The sequence below is a fragment of the Acanthochromis polyacanthus genome, chromosome 4 (assembly GCF_021347895.1).
Source record: "Acanthochromis polyacanthus isolate Apoly-LR-REF ecotype Palm Island chromosome 4, KAUST_Apoly_ChrSc, whole genome shotgun sequence".
NCBI lineage: Eukaryota > Metazoa > Chordata > Actinopteri > Pomacentridae > Acanthochromis > Acanthochromis polyacanthus.
In genome coordinates, this window is record NC_067116.1 from 32,579,498 (window position 1) to 32,604,911 (window position 25,414).

Below are 25,414 nucleotides of genomic sequence, written 5' to 3' on the forward strand. Positions count from 1 at the left end.
TTACGGGAGTTGACGGGCGGAGCCGGTCTCCCCGAGAGATAAATTGTGTGTGCTACAATTGGCGGAGTCGGGTACGAAACTGTCCTTTCGCGTTTCCTGTGAGGGACAGTTAACAGTGTGAGCTACAAACTGCCCCAGCAGAACCGTTAAGAAAATTAGGTAAACCGAAAAAAAACAAAGGGGGGACATTACCGGGGAGTTAATATGTCTGGAAATAAAGACAGTGACGGCGGATGGAGGAATTTTGTGTGGAATTCCGAGAAGAGGGAGTTTCTAGGACGAACAGGGGGCAGTTGGTGTAAGTACTCTTTTTCCTTTATTTCAGCGAACTAACAAGCTAGCGACCGTTGGTAGACGACGGCGCCGGTGATGTTTGGCCGTCGCAGAGTGGAAACTGTCCTCGAAAAGGGGATTTTTTTTACACTGTTTTCCCCTCGGTTTCCTGAGTGTAAAGACAGACAGACAGACAGCACCTGTTAGAGCCCAGTGCCTTTGACATGCTGCGTCGTGACTTTGCTTTTCAATGGAGGCTGTGTGCCCGAAGTTGCTCTGCTAAATCCGAATAAAACTCACTTGTGCAGCTCCAGACGGGCTCCTCTGGCGGAGTCAGCCTGCTGGACGTGCTACAGGTCGAATGTAGTCAAAAATGAGGCTAATTAAAAAGCTACTAAACCAATTAACTCGCATTTATAGTTAGATGATTTGTTCCCCTTTTTTGCATGCTCGCTTTCACTGTTTGTTAGCGCATATGATTTCGACAAGATTAAAAACGGGTATTGTGGTTCATGCTTTGTATTAGGTAATGATTGCCAAGGCGTAGCCCATATTGGGCCATTCATTAATAATTGTCCTTTATGAAAAGGTCATCTTGAAGGACAGACTGTATCGGGCCAGGACTTTTTACTGAACCAGAAGGTGAAATAAAGTTGGACTTTGGTTGTTGTGTACCTCTTTTCTCCAGCCTTTTTATTCTCTTTATTTAAATTTTAGCCCACCAAGGAGTAGAAGAGGACATTTTATTCATGCCATTAATAAGCTGAGCAGCTAATCTGTTCCTCCTGTATACAGGCCCAGTTATGCTTTTCCCCCTCCTCCTTTCACTCAAAGCAAAAAAAGATTATTGGATCTAATCGTTTTAACCACTGTTTTCAATACTTTAAGTCGGGGCAATGCTCGCCTAATTCGGTCAGCAGTGGTTGTTGATTTGATAGGATAACTACCTTCCATTATATACTGCCTATTAAGCTCGTTAAAGCGTTTTAAGAAATTAGAAAATGGTGTTTTTCCCCCCTTCCTCCGGTGTGAACCACAGCCGGGCTCGGCCAGACACCGCTTGGTAACACGGTGGAGCAGATCACGACTCACATGTCTCAAGGGCCGCCCCTCTTTTTCCCCCCTCTCTCTCTCTCCCCTCCATCTCCCGGTTATTTATTTATTTTTACCCCCGAAAGAAAGAAAGAAAGAAAGCGAGGAAGAAATTAGACTTGGCGAGAATGAACACTGTCCGGAAAAAGGCGGATTGTGATGATAAAGATCACAGTAATGGAGCGGTCGTATCGCTGTTATAGCTGCTGGTTTTGGTGCTAAAATGTCAGATTTAGCTGTGGAAATTCACCAGAAAATCACCACGTCAGTGTCGCCTCACTGTTGCCAGGCTCGTAGTTAAACTTAGTGAGCATCTATTACAGGCCTTTGTTGTGAGGGGGAGTGATGTCGCACTAAGTAAAAAGTGAGAGCTCCAACAGCAACAGGTTTGTCTGTCTGCTCTGTGCCCTTGAGTGGCTGAAAACAACGCAGCACGTCGGAAAACTACTCATTAGCGTGTATATATACACACGAAGCTCGACTGTGGTTCATTTTCTGTAGTTTTCAGCATGTGAGTGACAGGAAATGGGGAGTGACGGTGTGAAACTGGGCGCTCATTTTGTCTCCGCGGCGTTTTCGTGTCGACATTTTCGACCCGAGCAGCTTGTAGAAGAAACCTTCAAAGCAGCTTGAACTGAAACCCGTCGGTGGAAGTGTGGAGACATGAGAGTGGTGTGAATGTGGGCTCGGTCCCTTCACAACACGCTGCAGCAGTCTGGTGGGGGAGGTGCTCTCCATTCAAATTCTGCCTTTCACCACCACTAGGACACTTTGCGTGCTATTTACATTTCTGCCATTCAGACTTCAATTTCGGCCTGTTATTGACGCTTTTGAGTTCATGTCTCTGACGTCACACAACACCGATGCCCGCAAAGGACATGCTCTCCTTTAAAAGCAACTTAAACACAATGAAAAACCCAAGGTATGATAAATGGAAGCGCTGGATAAAACTTCACATAGTTCGACACGCCTGTTTGCCTGAATTATGAATGCATGGCAAGGGAAAAAAAATGTTTTAAGACCAACTGATTATCAGATCGAGAGCCTCAAAGATTAATAGCTTAGTCGTCAACTGTTATAAGCGCCAAATATTTTCAATTAGTTGGTTTAAGTATGTTTTTAGGAAATGCAGGAGCCCAAATTCTCCGATTACAGCTACTTAACCCTCCTGTTGTCTTCTTTTACCGGCCCCAAAAAATAGTGTTTCGTTGAAAAAAAATCCAAAAATTCAGCAAAAAAACTCCCCACAAATAATAATTTGCAAAACCTTCAGGAAGAAAATTCCAATAATTCCTTAAAAGTTTCCCATGAAAGTTTTATTTAAAAAAATCTACCAAATGTGGCAAGAAAAGTCTTGTAAATATTTTCAAAAAATGACTAAAAATCTTCAAAAAAAATCTTAAAAATATCTAGTGATTCCATATATATCAGTAAAACTTATATTTTCTTTAAGAACATTCACAAAAATCAACCAAAATCCAGTGAAATTCGCTGGATTTTAGTTGCTTTTTTTGAGAATGTTCTTAAGAAACTTTTTCTTTAACATTCTTTATTTTACACCCAAAAATGTTCAAAAAAATCCAAAAAAATGTTGAAAATGTGGACATCAGAAGTTTCACTGTGAAAATATATTTTAATTTTCACACATTTTCAAACTTTAAAATGGGTAAATTTGACCCGGAGGACAACAGGAGGGTTAAATATAAATGTTTTCTGGTTTCTTTACGTCTCAAAGACATGTCTTTGGATTTGGGACAAAACACGGCATTTAAAGATGTCATCTCGGGCTTTCAAAACCACTGTTTCACCATTTCCTGACATTCTAAGCTCAAACAACTATTACATTAATCGAAAATATAATCAACAGGTTAGCTGATAATGAAAATAACCATTATCGCAGCCCTGATTGCCTCTGATATTACATATTTTTTCCAATTTTTAGTATTTTTATTTTCAGAACATATTCATAACGTGATAAACTGATTGAAAAATGCTCTTTGGCACTGATGCAGCCTCTCTGAATGTATAGTCACCACTCTGAGGTCTCTGTAGTTCTGCCCACAGCTCTATCTGACTGGTTGTAAGTCATGAGTAACAGCCTATCAACACTAAAGGTTAATTAACGTTTCTTTTAATTTAGTGTACGAAAATCAAACATAATCAAGGCATTTTATCTAATAGTTGTATTGGAGTTTGTATTAGGATAAATTATGACACCAAGAGTTTCATCTTTACTGAAAATATCACTTTCCTCAGTTACTTCTAAATATTATCTCTGCTGTGAAGAACAAAAACATATCAGCTGATCTGTCTATTCATTTGTCTATTTCTCATTCAGACGGCTGTGCAGATTGCAAAACATTTATTTCCTAGGCTCCAGAGGAATCACAGCACATAATTGTAATCCAACACGGGTGTCAGCGCCTGAGACGGCAATCCTTCTATAGTTTCCCTCTGAAACAGGTGCATCATGGAGCAATCCTGCCTCGGCTGACGACACGATCATAGCTCTTCATGCATTTACATCGAGAGCAGGTGCTGTGGCAACTTGTAGCCACGTTGGAACATATGGAAGCCCATAATCCAGGCTGTGTGCCGCTTTTACTCGTGTGTCAAATTTATATTCAGAAAGTTTGTCACCTTTCCTCACTCCTGCTGCGTGTTGTCACTGCGGTATGTCGTCCTCACATGCACGCTGCCACTGACAATGACATGGTTATATTATCTGCCCGTGTGTTGGAAACACTGTGTACATGCTTTTAGTGTATTTAAACAATATTAGAGTCACACTTGGGCCGGCACGGTGAGCGCCACTGTATCTCCTGCAGACCTCTCAGGCTACATTCTGCTGGCAGGAGATAAGGTTGTGGGGTTGAACATGGAATCAACCCAGCAAACTGGTTTTGCAGTGGATGATTTGGACATGATCTTGGCAGCGAGAAGACATTTTAGGAAGGTGCCACAACAACAAACCCATCATGAATAGGAACAATGATCCGGCTGTCTTAAGCCTCAGTCCACAACAACATCAAGACCAGGTGATACCGTAGCTCCGACTTTGTGTTAGGGATTGAAAAATAGTAAAGAGAATGAATAAACTGTTGAATGAGATCTGAAAGATTTGTAAGCCAAAGTTTTATATTGGGACATTTTCTTAGATTTCAAAGCCCTGTGCTCTTGGTTCGAACAAAAAATTCAAAATATATGTAAATACAGTGAGTATTCCTATTAGTCTAAGAGGCGTATCAGATGACCCTGTTTGTACAAAAAGAAGAAAGTCAGGTTTTTAGTGCCATTTTAAAGGGATGGCGTAGGAATAGACTTTTAAAACAGTTAATACAGAAGCTCCATGTGTTTTGGTTTTTTTTAACCTGAGCTGGAGATACCAGTAGATCTCAAGGGTTGTAGTCTAGAGAAAGTATTATTGTACATCCGGACACAAACAACTAGACTAATCTAAAAGTGGTTAGAAATGTTATGTATAAAGATTCCAGTGGAGATCTGCTTCCACTTTTAAGCCATGTGTCAGAGCTATGTCTTTGGTTCGCAGTGTGTTAGGTGATTCTGACATTAAACAATCAGCCAACTGACGGTACAGTTCAAGTTCTGATGCATATCTTCCCCAGTGAACTCAACTGAACGTGGACAAACAAGAAATGGTAATAAAAAAATAGCCGCTGTCTGCCACAACAACATGAATAAGAGCCTTTGTGTTCACTTAAGTGAGGACAGCGTTTTAATGCCAAACCTGTTGTAAGTGACACGGTGGGAGGAGGGTCTGTGTGAGGTGGCTGTGGCGCTGACAGGAACAACCAGTGACTCACCCTGTTGCACTGGAACCACAGCCCTCCTGCCGTTGCATAATTGAGATAAATTTTAAATGAGGTGGTGGGGTGGAAAGCAATCATTGTTCTATAACAGCGTCCATGATGAGAAAATAAGGGAGTCACACTGAGTAGCAGCAGTCTGTGAAAGAAATGCTATTCTCGAGGTTCTTAGTGTCTCCTGCAGGTTTTGGCCAGCAGCTGTTTTTAAAGCTGATAGAACAAATTAAGTGGAAGTTCTTTACTTATTCACTGCATTTTAAGAAATTAATTGACGGGCATTTTTACATCTGCTGCAGTCAGGCATGTGGTGTATGAAATGTGAAAACATGCTAACGGACATCTTTAAATGCTTCATTTGGTCAAAACAACGCCTTAAAAACTTTAAAAAATTACTTTAAATTAATAGAAAAAACAATTCAGATTCTAAATTCAGACATTGTGTGACCTTTTTATAATTAAAGCAGATGCATGCTAATCAGTTTGTCTGGTTATTGTTGCAGTTCTGTTATTTTACATCATTAATGGAATTGACTTTTTCCTCCTACAGTTAAAATCTTCTTGTTCTACGTGATTTTCTATGGATGCTTGGCTGGAATTTTCATCGGGACCATTCAGGCTTTGCTGCTTACACTAAGTAACTACAAACCCACCTATCAGGACAGAGTCGCTCCCCCAGGTAAATATGTCTTCCTCACCTTTCTACTCTGGCTGTATGAGTGATCTTCTGGGACAACGGATGCCTCTTCAGCTCAAGACTTAGTGGTTATCACAGTGATCAGAAGTGTCTGTGATCATGTAGTTAAAAACGACTGTTGGGGTGTGCCTTTAAGCAGCTACTCTATCAGGAGTCTGTCTGACCTTAAATAGGTTCAGCCATTTTGTCCTTCACTCCTCTCAGCCAGTCAATGTTTCCCCCTCAGGCTACAGGGGAACTAAAACGATTCATGTGTGCTATGATCATGCGTCACAGTTGACATGTTTACATGTGCATGCGTGTCCAGTTTGTAGTTTATTGTTTGGAGGGAAAAAAGGAACGTTTTTTTCAGAGTTAAGACGTCTCTAAGCTTGTTTTTTCTAATCTGTAATCTTGTGAGAACTCAGCGTCATGAAACCCTGCTGCACTCACACGAGTGTTTCGAAATTTCCTCTAAGCTCGCAGACAGATTTTTAAGTGCCCTGCCTCGTTTTTTGTGCCAGTACTTGTTTGCACAGCACATGCTCCAGCCTTGGCGGTATTTTTAGCAGTCATTGTAGATGACTGACTTCATGCGCTCGGGTTAGTTTGCCTGCAGTTCTGTCCACGACTGTTGACAATCAAAGATTAGCGGAAAGCAAAAAAGTAAGCGTGGTGAGCTTTGAACTGAAGCGAGTTTCCAGTAGTGGCACGATCAAGGAAGCAGAGAGAACTTTTTTTTTTCAGAGCTCGAGCCCGCCTCCCACTCTGGGGCTAAAAGTTTCCATTGTGAGAGAGACACACGTGAGCGTGGATGGGTGGGGGCAGGGGATTGGTGAACTTTCACAAGCCTCCACTGAAATTCAAATGTTACGTCTCCATCTCTGTTGCGCCAACTTGAATCTCGCTCACATCTATAGCATCAAATAAACAGACCCAGCAGTGAGGCTGGGAAAGGATCATGAATGTCTTGTTTCTGCTCAGCCCTCTTACCCATCTTACTCTCCTCATGCCACGCCTCACCGAGGCCTTATGCACAACGTCTGTGGAAAATTACTGCTGTAAAAAGCTGACAGAGACCATCTGAGGAAATCCCCAAGACCCCACATTGTCCTAAGATAATAGAGCATTCGTACAATAACTCACACAGCATGCAGTGTTGCTTCTATCAGGAATTTCACTCTTTTTCACAAATTAAATAAACTGTTCTACAATGTATTTTACTTAGGTTGCTGCATTTATTTCCCAAATGTATTTCCTTACCAGAACTATCTTGTGTTTTTCAGGTCTATCACACACCCCGCGCTCAGACAAATCTGAAATTTCTTTCCGCATGTCTGATGCGACTACATATGCAAAGTACATTAAGAGCATGGAGACATTCCTTGAGATCTATAAAAAAGATGCTCAGGATGATATGATGAAGTTTGAGGATTGTGGAGGCAAGTATACGTCAATCATACAGGGATTGTCAGAGTCTGGCTGATCCCTGATGTGTATGTCACAATTGTCAGTTAAGATTTGTCTCTCATAATTAGATATTTAAACAAAGTGGTATAATTTCTTAAAAATGTAATATTCTTCTAAGAGTGTTGCTTTGTGTGTACAGTATTCACTTACATCTCCAGGTCTAACGTGTTTTTTGATGCACCTTTTGCAGCCACTCCTCGGGGCTACATGGACCGCGGCTCTCTGGAAAGTGGCGAAGGGCAGAGGAAAGCTTGCCGTTTCCTTAGATCTTGGCTTGGCAGCTGTTCAGGGGAGCCCGACTCAACTTTTGGCTTCAAGGACGGAAAACCATGCATGATTGTCAAGCTCAACAGGATCGTCAACTTCAGACCAAGAGTAGGTTCACTGCACACTTACAACTGCGTCATAGAATGTGTAGAGGGATTAAACGGTGGGAAATGTTTTAAATGGACAAAAAACTGTCAAGTTTAATTGTGAAAAATGTGAATTAGCATGACATGCCACCCATCGAGACCTTAATACCTGGCCACCCATGTGACAATCAGTTAATGTAACTCACCTGTCATCATCGTCTGTCACTGTTCCCAAAAAGTGGAAAGAAGCAGCACAAAACTTTACTCAGAACATTAATGCATTAATCAGTGTCAGTGTGGGCTGACTGCAGCAAAGACTCAGTATGAAAGAGCAACATGGGTTATTGTTTCAGCCACATGTATGTAGGAAGTTTAGTGTCATTTTTAAACTGCATCATTTCTGGGTATCGTTCGGAAATTCCCCCCGAAACATGCTCACTTTCATAAAGGGGGATTCCCAAGGTTACACACACCATGTCCAAAGCAGTGCCTGAAGACTGCCAGCGTGAAAATTCAAATAATCTGGGGGTGTGGAGCTGAAAATTAAGTTCACTTTTCAGACCTCAGTAGACCAGCATTCATCTCTGCTTCAGGCTGGAGACTGTATTAGCCACTACTAGCATAGCACACCAAGCTGCCACCTGTTAACATTGCATTATGGGTAATGTATACGCCAGATTTTGCTAGATTGAAGTATATGTGGAGTAAAAAGATAATGTTTACTTGTGTTGCATTCATTTGTATTCTTTTTAATGGTAGTGCTGCATTGTTGTAAGACAGCAGTGATACATCTGGAGTACCCCTCAATATGTGACTTTTTTTATAGTTATTAATCACCCATATTGTCTACGCATTTTGTCACAGCGAAAAAAGTAACCGCCGTTTAAATAATTTGGAAACTTGCTGTATTTAACGTGGAAACATAATTGATAACTAAAAATTAATTGCTCCAAATGAAGTGAAATCACCCGAGTAGTCGTTGATTTTTTTAGTTTTACATATTATATCAATACGGATGATTAGTAATCAAAGAGTGTTATAACTGATATTTAAGATATTTAAGACAGACATGCATGTGCAGTATTTCAAATCAGATTAACTTTGATTCGCTCATCGGTCAACATCTCCACACTACATCGCTTGCAGGTTGCACCATGTAAAACCTGCCAGCCAGAATCAAACTTAACACAACCACCACAACAGGATCTTGTTAATCAACCCGTCTCTCTTTTGTTAGGGTCCCGCTAACAATCAGTCCCTCCCAGAGGCTCTGCAGGGAAAAGCACTCACCAACCTGATCCCCATTTACTGCAAAAATAAGGTATGTTTGAAACGATGTTTTAGTACCTGCCTATTAGAAGAATCAATATCTGTCTTAAGGTTAAATGTTGCAAAAGGTTTGATTCAGCCGTTACGTTTGCAGAGAGAGGAAGATGAGGACAAGGTCGGAGAGATCAAGTACTTTGGCATCGGTGAGGGCTTCCCTCTTCAGTACTACCCGTACTACGGCAAACTGCTGCACCCCCAGTACCTGCAGCCTCTGGTGGCCATTCAGTTCACCAACCTCACCATAGGCGAGGAGATCCGCATCGAGTGCAAAGCATATGGAGCAAACATCGACTACAGTGAGAAAGACCGCTATCAGGGACGCTTTGACGTTAAGATCACGGTGAACTCGTGACCTCAGCCACGATGAGCACTCTCATTTTGCAAACAAACAAAATGTAGAGAGAATACAAGAGTTCAGATAAACACCACTAGTCTTTGAACATTCATAATATACAGGACCTACACTTAATCCGTGTGCTTTACACTAGCTTTTCTGTGTGTTTGTCGAGGGTTAGAATGTAAAATACAAGAGTAGCAATAGCAAATATTTATTCTACTGTAAATGAAAATATTCCTTGAGCCATGGGATGTGTTCATCTATTACTGTAAAACTGCAATTCCACTACTGACGTGTAGCTGGTTGTGTTTCTGTCCCCAAGGTATTTCATCCTCACGCGGTTTCTATATATTTTTGGAGTGTCCAGTGCTGTAGTCCAGTCCTGTTGTAATCTCTTTTGTCTTATGTCAGCTTTAGTGGTCCAAGGTGTGTGTGCGCGCTCGTGTCTCTGTGCAGGCGTGTTAGTTTATGTGAGTGTGTGGAGTGTGTGTGTCAATGTGCTCTGACTAACTGAAACACTAGCATGGTACTCTGAACCTTTAAGGCCCATGTATGAGTAAATGACTGCGCTCCATAGAACCTTTTTTTTGTGTGTTTCTTTATCCAAGTTGGCAGTGGAAGGATACATTTGTACACATTTTGTTCACCTTAGCTGTTAGATATGGTTTGATGACATTTCTGTTTGATACTCTTACATCTGTTCATTCTTAATTCATAGTGTAGAGCTTTGTGGGTCCAGCCTAGATGACTGTCACCTCCATGGAAACAGTGGCAACTCAGTGCTTTGAAATCTGTTTTGCTGGAGACATCACATGACGTGATGCAACTTACTATTGAATGTTTTAGCCATTTTCATGGTGGAAGAATTTTATATTTATGCAGTTGTACATTTTTTTTTCAAAGTGTAATGTATGAATCCAATACCAAAGTCGCTGGTCAAAAAGTTACAGAATATCAGAGGCAATGCAGTATCCCGTGTAATAAGATGTTTAGTTGGTGTGAAAATACTTAATTCAATGTTGAAGATCAAACACTTGTCAGGAGTCTGCTCTTGTCACTTTATTTAATCTGCATAAGGCTGAAACAATAAACAGAAAACTGAGATGACTGTGAAGTTTTTGAATACATAGTTTAACACATTTTCTTGTTTGCTTTCATCCATCCAAAATCTTGAAGAAATACTGCACCTGGAAAAGAAAGTTAAAGAAAATTTAAGACTGTCTATTGAATTAATGCTTAATGTCAAGTGTTAGCCAGGCCTTACTGTCTGCTACCAGAATAGTGACACTGTAAAAGTTCACAGAGTAAATTCTCTGCACAAGCCTTTTCTTGACCACTATGTTCCTGTCTTGGGAAAATGGCAGCTCAGTCAGTCACAGGCTAATGTTTAACAAGGAGGCATTTGTCCAGGCTACAGATCAGGAGTTTTCCTGAACAATGACGCTCGATGGGTCAGACCCACTCCCGGCAAAACAATGGCTTTGTTTCAAATTCCTCTGCCATTCTTGTTCTCCTCAAAACCAGTGTGATCTAAGGTTGCCCCGGCCCACAGAGCGGAGTCATGAGACTGGTCTAAGGATGTGGCTTCACGGACTCGAAGGGGCTTTGTTCTTGGCTAAGGTACTTATTTATGCATGGAGCGAGAGACAATGAGGAAACCTATTTGCAGGATGAGAGGAGCTACACACATGAAACAATGTGGGTGTCGGCTGCAGTACATGGAGAGTACAACGTGCACGTGTCACCCACCTCCAGAACACCGTCTTCTGGGAGGTCTGTGCAGTGGACGGCGTTTTTCACTTTATCTTTGCTGTAAAGGGCGCGCAGCGTGGTGGGACGAAGGTGCCGTGCGATTTCCTGTCAAATGAAAACATATCGATTGTGATGCGGTCACTGATCAGACATCCTCCCATTAGCTCCCACCTCAGCATGAAACAACATGAAACAAAAGGCAATGATGTAACACTCTGTCCGTCCAAATGTTAAAGTTTCGTGTGGATGAAAGAGCTGAGTTTTAAAAGTGAACATCCTGTACTGTTTTGTGCCTCCAGCAGAGTGATTATTCAGCAGCAGAGCATGTGATCCAGCAGAGGAAGTGACAAAACACTGACACTCAGCAAACCTTTCACAAGCAGTACTTGCAGAGGCAGACCAAATTCAGATTTCCTTCTACATTTTCTTGATAGTGTTTCACTACATACAACGCAGTCAGCACTACTTCACTCTGTTTTAGAACAAATCAAACCATTCCCATAAGTTTTTTAATATGTTGTCATCCATACTGACTATAAATAAAGTACGGGCCCATTTTATTGGAGAAGTTTATTTAAAGCGGCTCTTAAGTCCAGGCAGCACACTTATCTTGAGTGTCTGTCTCTTTCCTTTCAACATCAGACGCTCCCAAGGTCAAAGCTGGGCTCCGTTGCCCTCGGTGCCTCCAGGAAATGCTACCTTCCCACAAGGCCTGCCGTTAACGGAGGGGCCATGTGAATAATTAATTCCTCAACATGACCAGTAACCCCAATGTAGTGCAACTGTTATGCAACATATAGTAGATACCATGTGATGTTGGTTTGGTAGAAACACAGATCTTGTCAGGTGAAGAATCTCACTGTTTCTTGAGGCAGAGAAACATTTCCTATGACGCCTTCTTTGCCCTCCAGTGGTTTAAGAGCGACAAAAGACAGGAACAAGTGTCAAGGTCATAAATCAACCCAGCCCTCGCCTCAAAGACAGTCATTGTGTTCAAAAACAAAAAGTGTGTCGAAAACAAGTCTCCCAGTCCAAACAATTGTGCTAAAAGACACTGACTTGACTATGAAAGACAATGAAAGGTTGAAGGTTCAAGGACTACAGGGGTTAAAGAGGTATATTGGGTGGTATATCAGCTCCTTTCTGATGTTGTCTTCACAAACACCTGAAATCTCAGGTTTGTGGACTTTCTCAAGTTGGTAGATATTTTTGGTAAATGCAGTGACAAAAAGGCAAATTATGCTCACATGTATCCCCTTAGCACTGATTTATCAAAAAGTCGATGTTTTGTTCACAAGGACGTTTATAAAGTACTTATCAACCACACAGCTCACACAGGATTTTTTCCAATAATTCCAGATTCGGTTGGATTTAATTTTTGGCACCACAAAGGAGATCAAGCAAGTGGTGTTGGTGCCTTCAACCCATTTATTTTTGTTAAATGTACCACTTTGAAAATGCCTCATTGCCTAAGAAAGACAAAAGTCCACTGATAACTTTAAGTAATTGTTCCTGCATTAAATGATTTGATTTACGCATATATTTATTAACTTTTTTTTAAATTTAGGCAGAGAAAACCAAAAAGCTATTTCAAAGGGGAAATTATGGAAACTGAAATTTGTACAGGATTGCAAAATTAGTAAGCTTACATTTAAAACATTAATACTGTTTTTTAAACTTGTATTTATTTTTTTGGCAGAACCAAAAACTGCTGATCTGTGGAGAGTTCTAGCACAGTTTAGGTACTAAAATGGGAAGGCTCTCTACGGTGACTGTGTCTTTCAGTCAATCAATTTGACCTCATTAAGTCAGAGTAACTAATTCATTTGGCTTTGTGGATGGCAGGATTGGTCAGTCCACTACTTCATTCAAGACTGAAAAATCTCTGCGAATAAAGGTTGGATCACTGTGAACTTTAGTGCAGACATTCATGGCCTTCAGAGGCTGAATCCTGTTTAATTGAGGGAATCACTAGCCTAGCCGCGCTATACCCATGCTCTGAAGACACAAGGGTCTAGGCACGCTCGACAGGGAGGGAGGCGGGCTAAAACTATCAAATCACTCTGCAGCAATTGGGTAGGTATACAACCAATCAGCGCAACGAATAGGCTCCGAGAGCGCCGGAAATCAGAGGATGCGGTAGTTCGGTGAAGCCTTATTTGTACAGTCAATGGGTGAAGCTCAAGTATATTACAGACATGTTAACAGAAAGATTATTCAGAGTCGGTGCTAATGGAGCTCAACGACTGTTGTCGTTTTTGTTGTTGATCCTGGCAGAGAATTAAATTCGTTGCCGTGGGTTGTCTAGGCTAGTTGTTTCTGTCAGAATCGTCGCGCCTCTGTCGTCACTTAGTTACGCCCGCCTTCTGACTCTACACTTCATGGTGATTGGTCCGGCCAGTTTTAGGAGCATCCAACCTCGAGCCTTATGGAGGGTAACTAGACCCACCCTGGCAGAGAATTAAATTCGTTGCCGTGGCTTGTCTAGCGCGGCTAGGCTAGGGAATCACTGACTTTTCCTCTAGTGCCATTATCAGGTTAGAATAGTAAACTTCCAGATAAGTTCCTACCAACCTAACCTGTGAATCCTGTTATGCCTACAATTAACAAAATTCATCGTGCTCACAAGCTAGTGATCATAGTAGACATATTGTGTGCACAGTGCATGCATGCACTTCTGCCTTCTGGTCAGTATAACGAGAAGGATCAGTCACATTTTTTTCATTAAGAAGGGGGTGAACAAGAAGAAACCATGCAGGAGTCCTACTATTGCTGGTCATTGGTGTCTAATGGCACGTGTCTGCATGTTCTGGGTAGAAAACAAACAGTCGGCGTGGTTGCTGTGACCGGGCAGAAGCCTGTTTATGTGCCCTGTGCCACATGAGACAAAAGCCAGCGATGGCAAAAGGGAAATTAGGGGGAGATTTACTTAGCGTAAAAGAATCTTTGCAAAGTACTGCTCTCTGTAATTGCATTAGCTACCCATGAGTGACCTGCTGTAAGCGTTTAATTTGATTTTAATGAGTCCCATAGTGTACGAGACCGATGTTCATGGAAGGACTGCTGACTTCTGAGGACAGTAGCGGTTGGACCACAGTGACACGGTGGTCACATGGCCGTCTATACTGTCCCACCCTACCGAGGTGACGGACACACTGAACTGATGCAAGTATTACTGCTGCCTTTTCTTCTTGTGTTAAAGATTAGGTAGATGCTGCTAACGCAGTTCATTTTTTACTCATGCTGTAAAAAATTTACTGTCTTTAAACACTGCTCAGAACTTTTAAAGTTTCAGAATAAAATACACAGAACAGACATCTCAATTTGGACAATACAACCTTTACAAAAGTTGTATAAATACTTCAGAAAGCATCATTACAGATAACACGTAACATCTTAGACTTGGAGGTTTGTTACTCCTGTATCTTCTTTTTTATTACTTTATAATGCCATTTATTCCGCTTTTATTGCCACTACTATAACTACTACTGTCTGTTAGCATTGTGCCGCTTTTATTTTCATTCCATGTAACTGCTCAGATAGATAAACATAATCTAAACCTGTTTCCAAAATGTTGTAAGTACATAAAATGTTAATACAGAGGAAAACAGAAGTTTAAAAGAAGCGGCGTCAATATCTAGTTGCAATTACCTCTATTAGGATGCTTTTCTAGGGTACTATAGTGCACTAAATTTAGTTCAGTCGCCACCAGGGAAAGCTGATATCTTGTTCCACAAAACCATTACGGGTTAGAAATCAATAGGATACACATATTTTTCACTACCACATGCAGGACTTGTAACAGGAAGTTTGGGCCCATTTCACTGCCTCTAACGTTTACTATCTACTGTAAATACACGTGTGTGACCACGGGGTGCTGCAGATGTGTGGCAGAGGGCAGTGATGCTTTATTAAGTTGCTGATTCAAATGGGGAGCGTGAACTCTCAGAGAATAAAGCTGTGTGGGGGAGCGGGTCAGGACTGGCTGACAGGGATTCGCTGTCCACTCTGATATCAGGACACATCACAAGACAGAGCACAATCTCATGACTGAATAAGTGTGGTGCACGGCAGCTAGGAGTGTGGAAGTGTGAAGACGTGGAGCCCTTTAATCCAAGATATGTGAAGCCTAGTTAAAGCCGTTACATGTCCTGCGACTTGTGTTTTGATGTTTCTGCTCTCTCCCGTAAAGACACCCCCGAGTTAAATTGATCTACCATCAAATCTACCTTGATGAAGTATGTTTGAGGTCAGTGAGTCCAGCTACTCAAACGTACATCTGCTTATTCACACTAGACCTGTACTGCTTATAGATTAGCCAACTGGAATTAATCAATAGCCTCCTCTTACTACAAACAACTGACCCTTAACTATTAGTCAACACTCTGACCTCTACTGTCTAAGGTCAGAGTATTTGTTTACTCCAATCAGTCAACTTGATAATGAGGTCTTAACACACGTATTGGAATCACCAAACAAACCCGAAAACGTACAAACAATAGAACGTGTAGCCAAACAAACCCAGCCTAAAGCCTTTTTCTAGTTTACAACATTTGCTTTCCTGAGATGTCAGTGCTGCTGTGACTTTCAGCTTATCTTGTGTATCAAATAGCTGACCTCCACTGAAGAGTAGGAGTGCTAATGTTTAGGTGACTGGTCGGATAACGCTGAGGTGAGTCTGAGGTCACAGAGTGATGAAACTGCTTGACCTCCCAGTTAGTCAGTAAAGTCTGAAGCAATCAGAGAAGTTACAGAGTTCTGAAGAAGTCTATAATGAACTGATAGCAGCTGATATCAGAATGGTCTAGTTAGAACAGTGTGAATATATCAAATATACCAAATAATCAGGACCAGTGTTTTTCTTGACTGAGAACAGACCTTTGAGAGATGATGAACCATGGCAGTAAGCATGATAAGTACAGAAAAGCAATGAGACTGTGTTAGTAGGATTTGACAGATCTTTGCATTTTCCTGTTATCCCTAACCATCTGATGAACAAAAATGTCTATTATCTTTGGGTAAACCAAACCTCAAGTAACAAAACTGCTTAAAAACAAAACTGCTTTATCTACAAATCTCAGTTCTTACCATTTTGGCGCTGGCAATTTTCCTCTGGCACCGACTAGCAGCTCTAAATTCCTTTACACACGTGGACAAAATTGTTGGTACCCCTCAGTTAAAGAAGGAAAAACCCACAATTCTCACTGAAATCACTTGAAACTCACAAAAGTAACAATAAATAAAAATTTATTGAAAATTAAATCATCAAAAACAGCCATCACTTTTGAATTGTTGATTAACATAATTATTTAATAAAACAAACTAATGAAACAGGCCTGGACAAAAATGATGGTACCTCTATAAAAGATTGAAAACTATTTAACCAGAGTGACATGATTAACTCAGGTGTGTCATTTAATTGACATCACAAGTGTTTCCAAACTCATAATCACTCAGTCTGCCTATTTAAAGGGAGACAAGTAGTCACCCTGCTGTTTGGTGAAAAGGTGTGTACCACACTGAACGTGGACAACAGAAAGCCAAGGAGAGAATTGTCCCAGGACATCCGAAAAAAAATGATAGACAAACATCTTAAAGGTAAAGGCTATAAGACCATCTCTAAACAGCTTGAAGTTCCTGTGACAACAGTGGCTCATATTATTCAGAAGTTCAAGACCCACGGGACAGTAGCCAACCTCCCTGGACGTGGCCGCAAGAGGAAAATTGATGACAAATTGAAGAGACGGATCGTTGGAATTGTATCCAAAGAGCCCAGAGCAACCTCCAAAGAAATTAAAGGTGAACTCCAAGGCCAAGGTACATCAGTGTCAGATCGCACCATTCGTCGTTGTTTGAGCCAAAGTGGACTTCATGGGAGACGACCAAGGAGGACACCACTGCTGAAAAAAACTCATAAAAAAGCCAGACTGGAATTTGCAAAAATGCATGTTGACAAGCCACAAAGCTTCTGGGAGAATGTCCTTTGGACAGATGAGACCAAACTGGAGCTTTTTGGTAAGGCACATCAACTCTATGTTCATAGACTCAAAAACCAAGCATACGAAGAAAAGAACACTGTCCCTACGGTGAAACATGGAGGAGGCTCAGTAATGTTTTGGGGCTGCTTTGCTGCATCTGGCACAGGGTGTCTTGAAAGTGTGCAAGGTACGATGAAATCTGAAGACTATCAAGGCATTCTGGAGAGAAATGTGCTGCCTAGTGTCAGAAAGCTTGGTCTCAGTCGCAGGTCATGGGTCTTCCAACAGGACAACGATCCAAAACACACAGCCAAAAACACCCAAGAATGGCTGAGAGAAAAGCGTTGGACTATTCTAAAGTGGCCTTCTATGAGCCCAGATCTGAATCCCATTGAACATATGTGGAAGGAGCTGAAACATGCCATTTGGAGAAGACACCCATCAAACCTGAGACAACTGGAGCTGTTTGCTCATGAGGAGTGGGCCAAAATACCTGTTGACAGCTGCAGAACGCTCATTGACAAATACAGAAATCGTTTAATTGCAGTGATTGCCTCAAAAGGTTGTGCAACAAAATATTAAGTTATGGGTACCATCATTTTTGTCCAGCCCTATTTCATTAGTTTGTTTTTTTAAATAATTATGTTAATCAACAATTCAAAAGTGATGGCTGATTTTGATTATTTAATTTTCAATAAATTTTTATTTATTGTTACTTTTGTGAGTTTCAAGTGATTTCAGTGAGAATTGTGGGTTTTTCCTTCTTTAACTGAGGGGTACCAACAATTTTGTCCACGTGTGTATGCCCAAAAATCCCTGAGAAATACTTAGATACGATTCCAAGTCATTTTATTCCTCATATTACAGCTGGACCAGATACAACTTACTATATTTTTAAATACCCTACTTATAGGGCTCAACTTTTTATTCTCTTCATGTTCCTGTACTTTCTTTGGATGTATTTCATGAACACTCAAATGAAATGAACCTTGCTATTGAATGACAAGATGTAAAAATTGCTGGTAAAAAATAGTGAACATTTCAAACTTTGGATATGAAGAATCTTTTTTGGGAGCAGTGAAATCACTTGGTTAAAAACAAAACATAGACCCTAGTTTTAGCAGTATGCGCCTGAGATACTTTGAATGATGATGCAAACTCAAACATTCACAGCCTCTTTAAGTGGAACCAGAAAGAAACCAAACCGGAGGCAGATGTTGAGATGGTAACTAATGAAAGAACAGAGGGCGCTTGTCAAGACTAAATTATTTTGGCATCAATGAGCAGTGGTGTAGGATCATGTGACCCAGAAATCAATTGCTAATTAACGCTTTTCCTGCTGTAGTGTCAGTCATATGTTGACTGTGGTCTGGAGGACTAATGATTAAGCACAGTATGTAAATACATCTGAATTTAAAAAAAAAACACCTAAATGTGCACCAGAGGAAATCACAGGACACCTGAAGCTTTGATAATTTGAACAAGATTCCTCGCTGAGTCACAGGCAGCCGCTGCACTAGTAGAGAAAACTGTGCAGGTGTGTAGTCTCTCATTCTTATGGTAACCAAGCAGAGCGTCTTATTAGATTTCACATCACGCACTGGCACAGCCCTACAGCTCTGTCTCCACAGCACCTAGAACATACACATGCACACATGTGTTCACACAAACACACACAAGTTCCCTGCATGGGCCAAGTCGTTTATCTTATCGCCTCAGTCACAAAATCTACAAAAACTAAGCAGGGGCTAAAAAGTTTCTCGTACGTTTACATGGTCCGATTCAGGATTCATCTGTGTATTGTTTTTCATGGAATCAACTTTGAACCAGTTGAAGGTTGAAACTCAAATATTTAACTCAGTTAAGATGAAAAACACGAGGCTTCTCCTTCAACTTTTGGTCTGGATTCCAGCTGCCAGCTTTAATTACTTCAGCAGATGTTTCGCAGGCCTCATAATAAAAACTCGGCTCAACAGATTTAGCCTGGCTTACAGGTATGCAAGGACACAAGACAAAAGGAGTGCCGTGTAATTGGTGAACTGCCTCCACTCAATAAAAAAAACTTATGTTACACAAGCTAAACACCCAAAGTTAAGAAAGAGCTTAATTTTTGAAGTATAAAAAAAATATGACCTCTAAAGACGAAATATTAGAAACATCTGACCGTGTAATGCTCAAAAACATTTCATAACGGCAGGATTTAAAGCAAAACTGTTCAATTATTATTTTAACTCTCTGAATCACAAAATTGCTGGAGGGTTTTAAATGCATGCCATTTTAAAACGGATAAAGAAAGAATTATAAAATCACTAATATTACGCCATTACTCAGAGTCAGAAATGGTAAAAACAGAGAGATTTTCACATGTCTGAAAGTCGTTAAACTAATCACCAGTTTAACCAAATCATGATGTTTGGTCAAAATTATCATGTTTTACATGCCTCATCTAAAAATTGCTATAAATAAATCATTTTTACAAACCAGATTCTGTAAAGAACAAAAAATTCTGTGTTCCTCCACACAACCTTGAGGCCATTAGTGACTCAGATGTGACTGACAGTCATGTAACAAAAAGTCTTTTCAGTGAACTACAGGCAGCTTTTACACAAAGCGGAGAGGAGACAAGTATCGAAACAAATAAAAAAAAACGTACATAGTGAAAGATTTAAGTTATGCAGAGACATCTTTTTCAGTGCTGGTAACGCATGGGGCACAAAAATGTTGTACATGTTGATACCATTTTTTTTTCAATTCTTATTAAAAAAAAAATCATACAAATGCACATTTTTGTTTCCATAGAGGTACAGGACTTAATACTGCTGTCTGTTACTTTTCAGTGACCCGAAAAGTGACAGAAGCAAAAAAAAAAAAAAAAAAAAAAGCCTAGAAACAGCTTGGAGTTCACAGGGTTAAGCTTGGTATGTATATTACATGTGACACAGGCATTTTCAGTACATAGGACGTTTGGACAACTCTATTCACAAAGAGGCTGATGGATGGATAATCATTTGCAGAGGATACATTGATTTTCACAGCTTCTAAACTGACTCTTGACATTTTACTAGTGTAAACAACTGCGATAGAATATAATGAGGGAAAAACAATACTCACTGGATCAGCGGGTCCACAGAATTCCCTGAAGGTCTTTGGTGTGTCGGTGCCATGGATCTCCAGGACCATGCAGGGACCAGAACACAGCTCAGTCACCATACTCTGTAGGCAGTATGTGGAAATACAGTCAAATCTAGACTTGTATTTAGATGAAAAACTATGATAATGACAAAAATCATGAACTGAACAACTGCAAATTTAGGTACTGAGACTGACATCTTTTGCCACTCTTCTAGATGATTTCAAATTAGTTTAATTTATTGTGCAACATTAGATTTTTCATTTTGAAAAGCAGTAATTACACAGAGCAATATTGCAGAGACTTGCTGTGATGGTACAACAATGCTCATACTCACAGGATACTCTGTAACAACGCCTTTATAAACTTCATAGAATTCTTCTGCATTCGCCCGATCCACATTGAACTGTGACAGGAAAATAATACTCTTGAAAAACATTCATGAAAATGCAAAATGGATTAAGGCGACTGCACTTCATGAGATTAAACATGAAGAAAAAAGTAACACACACAATAAAGGAATTTCCCTTCATCAAACAGAAATACTTTACTCAGTGTCTGTGCTTTGAATTGTGACAACAGCTCCACTATCACAAAAACTTTCTGTATTTTCCACACACAAAGACAAATGCAACTTCACAAACATTAGAGATATGAAACATTTCCTTGGAACAAGACTCCTGCATGAATTGCTAATATCCACTTTTCTTTTACTCCCATTTGTGCACAACATCCCAGCATGTGGCCGCAGAGATAAAACTGATTGATTTATTTTGTCCTCCTACATCACATCTGATGGGGCAAAATGAATGGACTGTGAGGGGTCACTGCTTACATCACTGACGCCAAATTCAATTATGTGGTCGCTGTAGATCACAGGAAGCTGATACTGTGCATGTATTACTGTACATCAGTACACTGGTAAAGCTGCGGTATATGGGAATATAAGAGATGTGTGCACAAATGTATGACAGACTTTACAACAAAGATTACAAGGACAGAATTACTGGTCAGATTTTTACCATCTGAAGAGCAGAGATTTCAAATCCAGCTGCAGATATGGAGTTCAGGATCTTCCCAGTCAGACCTGTAGACACATCAAAGCTCTTCCTATCTGTGAACTTATATGGGTATACACAGATTGACATATAAACTATTTACTGCCACAGTAAACTCATGGGTGTGATCCTCATCAAGTGACTTCTGAAGTAGCAGTCACAGTTAACTGAGGAAAACAGACAGATAAAAACATTCTTTTTAAAATGGTTGGAGATATTATCGAACATGCTATGAAGCCACCATAATGCACCTATTTAGACATCAATATTATCTTAGGTTGCAATGACCTCAGTGTTTCCTGTGGACAAAGTACAGTGGGATTGTCTTACAGATGTCCTGTCTATTACAGGGAACATTATTTTTGTCCAGACAGTCAGCCTTTTAGAAAGCAACATACAGAGCTGCAGTTCTCGTCAATGTGGCCATACATTACTGTAGAGTCGGTACAGCTGCAGTGACAAAGGTGCAGCAGTGACAGTGAAGGTCAGACTGACGCAGACACATAATTGAATGAAGGAGCCAGTCTCATAATCTCAGTCTGACATCCTGATAAAAAGTAGCCTGTGTACTCAGCAGACAGGACATTTTCCATTAATTCTGAACACAGCAGCGCTTAGTCATGACTTTCATTTTGAACCAGGTGTCACAGTGAGTGTCGATGAATGTCTGTCTGGTTCAGACACAGTCCTGTCATGTGTACAAGGTGAGAAACCACCTCCTGAGTCCTCTGCGCCCTCCCCAGGCAACAGCCAGCAGCCTGCCTCGGATAGGCACACGCTCAACGCAGCTCCCAAAAGCAGCTGGTGCTGTTGCTAGGAGATCCTATTCTGGGTGCCTGGCAACAGTAGCTTCTCTATTCCAGTCATGTCTGAATGCATTTTCAGTCACAACTTCCTTTATCGCCGCCGTGACTGGCTGTGTCCTGTACATGTAGCCGCCACGTAAATGAGCCTCCTAAGTGATTCTCAAGGGAAATCAGAGAGAGGCTTTTGACACTATTTGTCTTTGAACTCGCTGATGATCCCAGTTTGGGCTTAGCTGGAGAAAGCACTCACACTGGGTTACTATTTTTGGCTCAGATCAAATATGTCACGTCTCGTCTGACAGTAAACATTGTGTGCTCACATTAAAACTGTGCTAATACTATGTTTTGCGCAATATGGTATGTTTTTAACTACTCCACCTGCACAGTTTGTACAGAACAGCTCATTAAACTGGCTGAAAAATAGTTGAGCAGACTTGAGTCAGGCCATTTAGTAAATAATGCAGACAAAACTTTCATTCTCTGAAAATTACTGCAAAACATTCAAACCAGGGTACTAATGACATAAAATAGCACAATAAGTTAAAATGCACTTGAATTGTTTTTATCAAGCAGGGTTATTATAACTTTGAAAACATTTTCAGATCAGACACTACCTCTCTACAACAAACAGCTTGTCTTAGTGAGCAAAACAACTATTGTTTATGCTATTAGATAATACTTACTAAGCTGTCAAAGCACAATGAGCACAGAGAAATTTGCGGGTGGACTTTGTAAGGTTGTATAAACTCCTCTTCAGACAAAAACTTGCAGCACAAATATTTGAATAAATGAACTTTAGCAACATAAAATAATTAGGACCATGCAAAAGTAAACTGAACTAACAACCAGGCCAACACATATATCTTTGACTATCTGATGAGTAAAAAACACTAAAGACAAATTCTATGTTGTGTTTTAAAAGAATAGTGGTCTGCCAATCGCTTTCTAGTTTGTTATTTTTTACAGCAAGATACACAGGCAAAAGACAACACAAGAGAGAGTGTTTAATTACAACACCATCACTGTGTGTGTGATAAATTAGCACAGTCAACAACAACTAGTATTAATTAAAACAGGCATGCAGTTGCATACTTTATGTTTGAGGTCATTTATTGCTGCAGATGATTGCGAGTTTAACAGCTGCTCAATGATGCCCAGAGGCAAACAAAACATGTCCGTGCTTGTGCGTGGTGTTCTTTAAAACATGTTCTCTTTCATTGAGTTTTTCTCACAGCAAACATTTTAACACGTCACAACAGGAAGGAAGGCTGTAATAACGACAGAAATAATATTTATAATGGCTCCACTCCATGTAGGTGTGGCAGGAAGTCGTGTCAGTGAGCAGAATGTACAGCACCAGACTCCACAGACACATCATTCAGCCATTATCATTAAGTTATTGTCAAAGTTCGAAATGTCCCTCCGGGAGAACGATCTGTACACCAGGACTAAAAGGACCGTAAGCAGATGAAGGTGATTAATGGTATCATTTCTCCTGCTCCTGCTACTGCTGAATAAATATTGTGAGCGATGATGCGGATCTTCCAATCAAAATGTCATCTGGGCTCACAATGTTCCCGTTTGACTTTTACATCTGATAAAAAAGAGCAGGCTCCATGATGGGATGTGGATAAGTGTTTTGGAACAAGAATAAGAGTTTAGAGTTATGTTTCAGGCACTGTGAGGCAGCGCTTTGAATTAAATACTAAAGTCAGCAAGCTTACAATGGCTGTTTACCACTTTAGTTTAGCTTAGCAGCATGCTAACGTTTCCTAGCAATAAATACAAAGCACAACTGAGGTTGATGGATTGTCATTAGTTTTGCGGGTATTTGATCATCAATGAAAGTGCAAACGGCAATGTTGATCAGATGGCGATGCTAGACAAAAGTTATCATCAATATAAAAAGTAAGGAAAGAGAGCCTGTCCAAATCAGACACCAAACAAATGACCGCTGAGGGAAAGCAGTCGCTATAAAACCAAGAATAGGAATTAAACTCATTTTTGTGGTACTTTGGTGAGCTTGCTTATTCTAACACTTGGCCTTACATGCTCAGAGCGGGTCTCTCCTCAGTCAACAACTTTGTGTGTGCATACTTCAGCTCTGTCCAGAGAATTTCACATTTCACAGGTCAGAGCTTTAGTGCATGCTCCCTGAACAGGGATCAGGGCAGGGATTTGGAAAAATCCAAAGTCAAATTTGGTAACCATGTCGTGCTTCTGTGTGACACAAGGACTGTCATAGGTAGAACAAGATATGACAACATGACATTAAAAGTCAGAACAACTGCATTGATTACGGCTGCATGAACAACAGACAGTAGAAACACGCTCTAAATCAAAACACAGTAAGACATTGTGTGACAGATGTTAATACTGAATTTTAGCCACTTCAGTTTCTTTTTTATCTTTGGTTTTACTTCTAATTTAATTCTATCTCCAAAATAATTGACACCTTTTCTTAGTAATTGGTACCAAAGCCTTTATTTCCCACCACAGCAACCAAACACTTGTTAGAGCCACTACCAACCTTCTTGCATGTCTCCACACGGATTTTGTTCCACTCCTCTTTCATGATGATCTACAGGTCTTTGAGTTTAGAAGGCTTCACTCCCATCACTCTGGGTGTTCAAGTTCCCACCACAGATTCTTGGTAGGATTCAGGTCTGGACTGGTAGGGCTGCTCCCAAATTTATATTGGTTTCTGTTAACCATTTCTCAACCGCTTTGGCTATATATTTCAGATTGATTTATGCAGCCTGCCGATGTTTTCCTCTAGAAACCTTAATGGTGTTTACTTTGACTAAGTTACCCTCAAAGCGTTTACAGTTGGGATGGATATATATTCTTGGGGTTTAATGCTTATTCTCTGTTTGATCTAATCAAAATCACACCCCCAGCTTCAGGTAACTCCATCTTGTTCACTGTCTGCTGGAATGTCTGCTGCTCAGATTCATCAGGTTGGTCTTGGTGCTGATCCTTAGTTTCTTCCTGGCCTCTACATCTCTTGTCAGCACAAGGATCACATCTCATGTCTTACAAGCCCTTTGAGATTTTTTTTTACAGTGTGAAACTCCCTGTACTTTTTGGGAATGCGTTGTACTCTGGCCACTGACACTTGAAAACACTTGGATATAACTTCATAGCCTTTCCTTATCTTGTGAGCAGCCACAATGTACAACTCCTCCTCACTGATGGAACCTGATATTCCACTATGTTCCTTGGTTCTGGCCATTACTTACAATTGACTAGTAACTGGCTAGACCACTATTATATCACCCAATTTATCGTGCTTTTAGTGTGCGGTAGGAATAATTTTGGACATGGCATTTTAGT

General features: G+C 40.5%; 2 protein-coding genes across 2 annotated transcripts in view; one reads left to right on the top strand and one right to left on the bottom strand.

Annotated features, from left to right (window-relative positions):
• On the top strand, positions 1-10,458 carry atp1b1a (ATPase Na+/K+ transporting subunit beta 1a). The gene is made up of 6 exons (XM_022213560.2): positions 1-298; positions 5,740-5,868; positions 7,152-7,307; positions 7,526-7,710; positions 8,926-9,009; positions 9,112-10,458. The coding sequence occupies exons 1-6, from the start codon at positions 205-207 to the stop codon at positions 9,367-9,369; spliced, it is 906 nt and encodes a 301-aa protein (XP_022069252.1). The 5' UTR covers positions 1-204; the 3' UTR covers positions 9,370-10,458.
• Positions 10,399-25,414, bottom strand: part of nme7 (NME/NM23 family member 7) — a 23,121-nt gene continuing 8,105 nt past the window's right edge. Inside the window, 5 exon segments of the mRNA XM_051947264.1 lie at positions 10,399-10,541; positions 11,104-11,211; positions 20,196-20,297; positions 20,552-20,620; positions 21,237-21,301. Coding sequence (XP_051803224.1) covers positions 10,509-10,541; positions 11,104-11,211; positions 20,196-20,297; positions 20,552-20,620; positions 21,237-21,301 — 377 coding nt within the window. The 3' untranslated portion in view covers positions 10,399-10,508.